General features: G+C 38.0%; 1 protein-coding gene across 2 annotated transcripts in view; it reads right to left on the bottom strand.

Moving 5' to 3' along the window:
• Nucleotides 1-1,169: 1,169 nt before the first annotated feature.
• LOC132098876 (PDZ domain-containing RING finger protein 4-like) overlaps nt 1,170-9,334 on the bottom strand; it is a 53,726-nt gene continuing 45,561 nt past the window's right edge. For both annotated transcript variants that reach the window (XM_059505143.1, XM_059505142.1), the window contains exons 3-8: nt 8,982-9,084; nt 6,611-6,709; nt 5,100-5,162; nt 4,076-4,177; nt 3,657-3,773; nt 1,170-3,570 (exon numbers count right to left, since the gene is read on the bottom strand). In XM_059505143.1, coding sequence (XP_059361126.1) covers nt 1,975-3,570; nt 3,657-3,773; nt 4,076-4,177; nt 5,100-5,162; nt 6,611-6,709; nt 8,982-9,084 — 2,080 coding nt within the window. In that variant the 3' untranslated portion in view covers nt 1,170-1,974. The remainder of the gene's footprint in view (nt 3,571-3,656; nt 3,774-4,075; nt 4,178-5,099; nt 5,163-6,610; nt 6,710-8,981; nt 9,085-9,334) is intronic.

The raw sequence follows: 9,334 nt of genomic DNA, 5'->3' as shown, positions 1-9,334 counted from the left end.
GAAGTATTCAAGAACGTATTCTGAGCTCCTGTGGCATACATTTAGTTGACACTCCTTCTAGTTAATCAGTAACACAAAAGAGCTTTCTATAAGATGTATTACAGGTGATTATGGATCATAATCTAACTGGTATTAGATTACTAACTGGTAAATAACTGCTTTATTTACTTACTAAAGTCAATTTTTACTCATATTTGGTGGCTAGTGGCTACAACAGGGATTTGTTCAAAAGCTTCTCCTTGAAATCAGTGAACAAGCAACTCAATGCAGCTGAGGTTTTATGGCACCCATGCATGAAACCTACACAAAGGTTATCACTTTGAAACAGAGGCAGACAGGTCTTTACATGCAGCACACATTCATACCAAAGATGAAAAACATTAGACTTCAAAAAGCCTCCAACCTCCCTCACACACAAACCATCCTAATAACCTCAGGCAGCTATCATCCATTCAGAACAATCAGTGTAAAAATAATCTGCACATATTACCAAGCTAATATGAAATGATATTTTTATGTATTTATATAGAATGTTAGATTAATAGATTTAACTTTATTTGTGTCCTACTGTCATGTCTAATTGGTATTTTGACTGGTTTCCTTCATACTTAAAATCACTTATTTACTTGTGCGAGCAAAACTGCATCAGATAAGACTTGTTTTCTAAGAATATATCTTATATTTATTTAAAAAACACTATTAGCAAATTAAGCATTTAACTATAAATATAACAATTTTGTGTGGATTATGCCTAAAATAAGATTGAACAATTCATTAACTGGGGAAGAAAATTTAATGGTCTGACAGCCAGATGAACATTTAAGTATTTATGCAAAGAATTGCATTTACAGTCAAACAGATTTGATTTTAATGCAACTGTCGGTCACAATGTCAGTTTAACAATGGCAGGTGTGGTGTTTGGGTGAGATGCCGATGCGAATCAAACAAATGCCAGTGTTGTCTGAATCTAACGATATAATCGAAATTTATCTCAGCAATGCAGTTCCTGACTCCAAGCTAAATTACTTCAAGCAGTCAATTAAGAAAATGAAACCATCAAAGCTGTAAGCCACAAATATCTTTAAAAGCTGAACAAAACTTTAAAGCCTAGAAACCATTATTTGAGAAAGAAGGATTACAAGACACATTTTTGAGTTATATAACAATAATTTATTATCCTTTTTCCTCATGTAGCACACATAGAACACATAGACCTGGCTATAAAGTTGTTTAACACATCAAAAAGAGACTTAAAACATGACAGCAAGATTACTCTAGGTGTCTCTTCACAACCTGTGGTAGAAAAATGAGCCTCTATGCAAGGCACAATGAGAGTGCTTGACTGAGATACAGATTGGGTCATTTGGCATTATAAAGATGGAATAAGATAATTTATTAGACTCAAAAATATAAATAATGTTCATACAGAACAATACAAAAACCGTACGTATTGTATACAATACCATTAAAATGGTAACATCGTGCGGTATGGCAAACGATTCTCGTACACCCATTAAACTGCAATGAAGACCCATGAAGATCTTGATAAGAACAGTTACAGATATATACATTTCAGATTTAAAAGATGTAATGGCAACAAAAGCCTGTATTCAAGTACTGTATTTTATATCGCATGGAAACTTGCCATTTATAAAATACAAATGCAAATTCATGGAAAGAAACACTACATTAAACCACAATGTAGTGCGCAAAATCCTATTAAAACTGTCTTTTATACATTCTAGTACGAAAACACGGTGAGGTCTGTAACGGTAGTGTCAACGTGTCAATATATGAAAAGAGTTTTTGAACATTCACATTTCTTGAAGTCTTGAGTTTAGCTGAAATGAGTTTTCACCAAGTATTACTCAGTTTCACAAAACATGAAAAATATCTGCATCTTCACCTTTATACAATGGCCACTTGGAATGAGGCAAGTACATAAACCGGCACAGCCTTGGGTCATGTTCTTCACTATACTGTGGTGACAGAAAGGAAGGCGTTGTGAACTTTGGTACCCTCGGGGGCTCGTGCTCCATGGCTCATGAGCTCTTGAATGGTCATCCAGTTGTCAAGGATCTTCTTGTTTCGCTTCTTCAGCATCTTCTTATGGCTGAGCTCCAGGATGCTGACCTCTCCACTTGCTGTCCCCATGGTCTCTCTGAGGCACTCAAGCCGGCTCCTCTGCATGAACTCTCTCCTGCGCCGCTGTTCTCTGGCCCGTGCTAGCTGCTGCTTGCGTTCTTCTTTACTCCAGTATCGACCCATTTTCAACTCGCTGACTGCGTCGTCATCTGTAGTCATCCCACCGCTGCGTTCCTCCCGGATCCGTAAAGCTCGTTCACGCAGGATGCGGTCCCTTGCGGGCCTACGTGCCACATACCTTGTTCCGTCTGCTCGCACTTTGACCTTCCATTCAAGTCTGCCAGGTGGCGTGGGTCCAGCCCGTCCACGAAGGCTGAGGAGGCTAAGCTGGCTCTGGGAGTACTCAAGAGAGGAAGAGGAATGCTGTTGTAGGAGCTGTAGGTAACTCTGGTAGTGTCGTGTGCTGGGAGGCTGGGTTGTGGTGTTGCTGTGGCAGGGCGAATGGTAGTGACGAGCAGCTGCAACCCTATTCCGGTTTCTTTCTTTCTCACAGTGCTCATCATCAGCTGGAAGCGCTGGATCTGACTCCGAAGGGTTGCTGGGGCTTTGCTCCAAGCTGCTGGAGAAGGCCTGACTGGGTCCTTGTGAACCAGGACTGGTGATGGGGGTCTGTAAGGGTGGTGTGGAGCTGGTGTACGTATGGGCACGACTGCAAGTAGGGCTACTTTGGCTGGGTAATGACAAGATGGGACTACTGTAGGGACTCTGCAATTGTTGGGTACTCAGAAGGTTCCTCTGGTTGGTCATATGGACTCGACGCTGTAGAGAGTGATCTGGTGAACATTCTGTTCCCAGTGGAGTTGAACGGGAACTTTCAGCTGTATTGTAGGCACTAGAGCTGTCTTTATCTCTGAGCTTCTCACTTTGTAGTCTCTCAGGATACTCATTAATATCTGCAAGCTTGCCACGACGCAGTCTTTTTTCTTTATCCATTCGAGGAGAGTCGTGCTTGCTCCTGCGCAGCTGGTGGGCTTGCATGATGCTCTGGCACTCACGTTCAATGCTACGCAGCTCTTCGTTGAGCATGTGCAGCTCCCGTGCCACTCCGCTTCCTCCCTGCTCCGTCAGGCTGCACTCGATAGTACTGCTTCGCCTGTAGACCAACCCGCATTCTCCACCATTACGGATCTGGCACTTGAGCTCCAAGAGTTGCTGAAAATGGTCACACTCCACCCCATTCTCGCTCAACCTCCCCTCCTGACCCTTCTCCTGCCTGTTTAAGCTAACTGTGTCCATAGGAACCAAATGAGAGCCCGCTTCCCACCTATCCCGAAATTGTTTTTGAGTCCATGTTTGGGGATGAAAGAGCGATTCACATTCAGAGCTTTCCTCAAAGCTGCATTTTACACCACTGTCCTTCTCCAGAATGGTTGAGGAACATGTTGCTGTATCAGTACTTGCTGAGGCATCCTCATATCTTTTAGACTGAAAAACAAGAACAGACACAACCCCTTAATGCCTTTCTTAAGGCTTGGTCCTGTGGAACTTTAAGCAAATATGGTCACACTTACCCGCTTTACACAACCTGCTGTTTTAAGAATTCCCTCCTTTTTCTGTTCTTCTAAAATCTCCATCTTCAGCTCCTCTAGGAAATCTTGATGGTCCTCATCAAGCCAGCTTCCATCCATCTAAGAGAGAAGATCCCAGCAGGGTTCACAACTTTTGGACTAACCAAAGGGTCAAGATTTGGCTTCTCATGACTTTAAGGTGCCAATAGTAGATGACATAACTGCAAAAAGGATATTTTTACTTTGAAGACCATTCAAAACAGGTGCGTATTCTGGTGGAATATATATATATATATATATATATAGCATTTATATATGGCATTTATGGCTCAGGTGATTGGCTCACAAAAACATTTATATTAAAATGGCACACAAAGAGAACTATGGCACTAATGTGGGTTAAGACTGGCTATCAGTCTCACCTGTCCTTCAGGTCTGGTGACAAGCAACACTATGGATCTGGAATTTTCATTTGAGAGAAGAGTGACAGCCTCTTCCCTGTTCTGCACATCATAACCATTTATCTGGAGGAAACATGGACACAGAGAGACAATTACATACACACAAAAATAATGAGAGAGTACTGGAAGCACACTTCATCAGTGACAGAAGTGGTGCAAAATTTCATTTCCTCACCCATCCCAAAACTAGGCCCCCCTTCTGAGATAACAACCTCTAGTCAATTATGCATTTACTGGAGGAGAGACTTTGCATCGATTACTAAGACTGCCGACTGGGCTGCAGGAGCCACAGCATTTATAAAAAGCTGTTGTGGCGGTACACGCCCAGGCACACAATTAAGCAGCCTTTGACAGGTGCCGTTCATCTTTTCTTCTATAGAGTAATGGCACTGTCAAAAGAAGATAATAGGGGTGGAGAGAGTGAGACAGACGTGCACTGAACCACTGTATTCATCTCCCTCACTGTTACATCCACAGATGCCTTGAGTCCTTTGAATTTCGCTCTCTCTTTATCTCCTTTTGCTTATAAATTTTCCAAACCTTTAACCCTACTGTCACTGCTGAATGTCACACCAACTCGTTCTACATTCTGCAAAAGCAGAACCATTTAAAAATTATATTTAAGTGCAATTAATCATGGTTTTCCAGTTGACTTTAAATTATGATTAAAAGTAGAATAAAATTTTTTGTTTGTGCAAAACCTGATGATTTTATAATCTAACATTCCAAATAGGCTAGTATGTGTACATTGCAAGCAAGAACATCTGACCTTTTGGAAAGTAAAAAATAAAAAAGACATATTTTTTATATTATACCAATTATTCCAGCATATTACCTGATGTTACACACTGTACCTACCACATCATCAAGACCATCATCAGAATCAATAGGATGATGGAAATACCTTGTTGTACAATTAGGTTGTGAATAAGTACTTAGTACTTATAAGTACTAAATGTGAGTAACCAAATTAAATGTATCCCACCTGTAAAATTCTGTCTCCCTCTCTGATGCGTCCATCCCTCGCAGCTATGCTGTTGAGCTCGACCTATCAACAGCACAATAAACATGCCATCAATATGTAAATATGTAAATTGAACACACCAACAATAATTCCCTGACTTATCACAAAAAGAATTCAGTATTGTAATAGATTCATTTGCATATCTGTTCTAATATGATAAAAAATCTATTCGTTTCAGACTATTTACAAAAGAAGGCAATATGCCCCCATATAATATATAATGACTGGAAGTGAATACAGCACAGAATATATAAAGGATGTGGGAATGTTTTTCTTGCTTCCCCCCCAAAAGTAACACATATTTATATATTCAGAATGTTAATTAAAACAACCATATTCCTTATAAAAATGTATATAAGAATCTATACAAGTTAACTTTTCTTCCTCTGAAATGAAGATCTCACACATCAAAGACATGCTGATAGAGGAGGAAGAAAAAATGTTGCAGTACATTATACGCATTTAAATGCATTTTTAATGACTAATATTTACGTAACATACATAACTTTTCTGTAGGTTGTTTATGATACATTTTCTGGAGATGATACAAAAAGGAGAAGCGATTCAGCTTGTTTGATATCAGGTGCTCCACATTAACATATCTCTGAGAGAGAAATGGTGTAAGAACAGGCAACATCTGTACAATAAAGTAGAATTCTCTCTGTTGAAATGCAGTCCCTGTTTTCAGCATTTGTTTTCCTTTTGTATGTCAAGTTAGGTGAGAGATAAAAAAGTGCCATTCCTTGCTAATCAGCAATTAAAACACTGACAAAGAACTGTCTGTATGCAGAATTATTTTCCAAGCTTGACTTGCTCTCTTCATGCTTGGCTCAGTCCTGGTAGACTTTCGTCTGCCATTTGAATTTAGGAAAATCTTTTCCATATTAAACACTTTTAATTTCAGTGAAGGTCTACAGTGATGTAGAACGATGAAAGTGGAGCAAACTGAGCTTTTATCTTTTGATTACTTTTCAGAAAATTTTTAATTGCTGTCCGAATAATTTGATTGCCTGCATCAGATTTGATGCTCAGTGCCACATCCTACAGGTGACTTCAACGACTGCTAATGAATTAAACACAGATCTCCAAATTACCATTCTCCGTTCTAAACACATTATTCAGTTCAATTTCAGTAGATCTTTGTCTGTAAATTGAACTGCTGCATTAAAAACTAGTCTGAAACTATTACAAAATGTCACCTTTTTTATGGTTCAACACATGGTTTGTTAAAGGAGATGATTAACCTTCAGAAACTTGGACAACATGAACTATTTTATTGTCCGTCCATCACCAGTTTTACAGCAGTTTTACCAAATTTTAAAACCCTGATTTTTTTTTTCAGCAAAAAACTTCAAAAGAAATTTAATAAAATAAAAAGCATAAATAAATAAATAAAATAAAATAATATATAACACTCCATGTCAAAATGATGGTCACAATTTTAAAATTGCAAAACAATTACAACTACCCACCTGACCGACAAAAATGCCTATATCGTCCTCATCATCAGTCCGGTAACAGAGAGTAAGACCCAGCTTTTCCTGGCTGTTCATTCGACAGAGTTCAACCTCCTGTAACACATAAACATCCAGATATACAAGTCATCATCACAGCCATTCAGTTCATACCTAACACAACCAGATAGTTTCCTGTTTCTTTTCTATTTCAAGTGCAAGAAAGAGGAACAGACATGAATGAACAGTTTCCAGTATGAACAGAAACATCTTCTTTTGAAAGCAACTAGTAAGAAAATACGGCAGCTCAGTACATATCACTTTAGTTTTGTTAGTTAAAATGCTTTTAAGATTCTAAACTCATCAACCAATTGCATTGTTTCAGAGTAGTCAAGTCATCTTCAATGTTTGTTTTTAAATAAGAATGAGAAGGATGACCAGCAATGGTTCCTTCACCTACAATGAACATCAAACGTGTCCTATAATGATGCACCCCCCTGAAATATGATATAATAAAGCAGGCAGAGGGGACTATATGTCAAGAATGGGAATGACAGCACTGCATGAGAGACATTCATCTGTCAAAAGAGAGCAGTTAGCCACAGCTCGACATCCCAGTAAGACCGGCCTCAGGCAGAACGGCTCATTTATCGGTCGACGGTCCTGACCGAGCACTTGCTTCATACATCAGCTACCCCACCCTCCACATTAACCAGATTTACCACCTCGACTATATGAGGTTTATCCATTTCTTCCACGAACACATACACCTCACTGTCAAGTATCCTTATTCGGCAAATCATTTCTAAAAATAAGATATCAACATGTTCACGGTGCAACATCCTAAAAATAGGCTAACTCTCATATTTCAGCTGAATCTGGGTTGCTGTCAGTCCGCAAAATGGATGCAATTCATCACCAGCAGTTTTAAAGTGGCTTCATATAGATCTGCTCAAGAAGCTCGGCGATAATTCATATTTTCTGCAAGTCTATTGTACAGACCACATGCTCATCAAAAAGGATCAACCAAGCCATTAAGCAAAGTAATCCACACAATCTCCCTTAAACTAGTGCAGGCGGTGATGAAACTGGCGAATCACAGTGATAATTTTATAGATCATAGTATTAATCCAGTATATGTGCCATGTTCGGAGAGCTAAAGTGGTTCTGTCAGACTTGGTCTGATATGAAAGATGTCCTCGTGATGGACAGATTGAAGTTATCTCGCATGGAAGAGGCTCATCCGGGCATGAAGCAAAGCAGACTAATGCAGGACCCATGGAGGACAGTTATCTCTGCTTATAAATTTTGCATATACTGTAGCTACTTATGCACTATGCAATTTTGATTTACTTTGCATAACAGATCCAAGAATGAAAATACGGCACTAATTTGCTAATAGAAAAACGATTTCTGCTTAAAAAAAGCAAAAAAAAGCTCATTCTTTTGATGAAACATCTGTTGACAAGCTATACTTCAATTATTGCAAATAATAATAATGATTCATTAACACATATGCATTTGTTTTTCTAAAATGAGCTCAAGATCCAGTAGGAAAGAACATTAATGCCACTAAAATAAAACTAATCACACGTCAGCGGAGTCTAATCTGCCCCCTGTTTATTAGTCAAAGTCATATTGGCATAGTTTAAAGGTTCTCCATCTGTAACATGCTACTTTGAATCATTCATAGCGAAGGAAAATGCCTTTTTGAAACTCGTAGTTTTGAAGTTTTTACAATTAAATGAACCCAGTAAATCCTCTGAAATAATACATAAATAACAACCGTATAATGGTATGTAAATAATAATAATACAAAATAGATAAGGAAGTATAAATGAATTTCATGTGTGTATGTATGTTTATGTATCCTTTCTGGGTAAAAATAAATCTGAATGTTGTAAATTATGTGATACATGCAATAAAAATAGCTGTATTTATAAAATAATCAACTAAAATTTAAATGGTTTTGGTAAACTATTAATTCATTTATTTCCACAACTAAAAACTGAACACTAAGCAAAGTGACACAATTGTGATGAGACTACAGTACTTAAATAAAACACATCTTTTGACCATAAAACTCTTTCTGTTAACTTTTTATTTAAATGGATGTATTTATTTATTTTAAAATGCCACAGAATAGATAAGAAAGTATTCTTGTTTATATATATATATGTATTCCTTTTGGATAAAATAAAAATAAATATAAATATAAATTTTCTTTGACAGTGATGTATATTGTAATTATTTATTCAATCACTCCATTATGCCCCAAACATTTTAGATGCATGTAAGGTGTAAATAGCTGGGCTGATCATTAGTTACTGGTTCACCCCAGGTGTCTATACATTACTATTCAAATTGTTTCAGAAAGCATTTTACTTACCTCACACTCAAATTCAACTGCCCTGTCCACCTCTGCCTGAGTGCTGGCCACATATTCTGGACAATCAAAATATTCATGCTCCATAGTCTGAATGGAATGACAACTAGAGAAAGAGAGAAGCCAACATTATACACTAGGTTAGTTTATGCCTGATATGCCTGAAATATAGACCAAGCCTGAAGCCATGCGTTACACTCCACAGAAGATAACAGAATTTGTTTGTAGTCTGGGGCACATGTAATTACAAATAGTAATCATTAATCTGTTAACACATCAAGCTGGGGTTCAATTGCAAATGCACTGTTCCAAGATCCTAAGCAATCAGTGGAAAGCACACACACACCAATGAGCTT

Source organism: Carassius carassius, chromosome 22 (genome assembly GCF_963082965.1).
Source record: "Carassius carassius chromosome 22, fCarCar2.1, whole genome shotgun sequence".
In the NCBI taxonomy this organism is placed as follows: Eukaryota; Metazoa; Chordata; class Actinopteri; order Cypriniformes; family Cyprinidae; genus Carassius; species Carassius carassius.
This window is presented reverse-complemented; position numbering and strand designations above follow the sequence as displayed.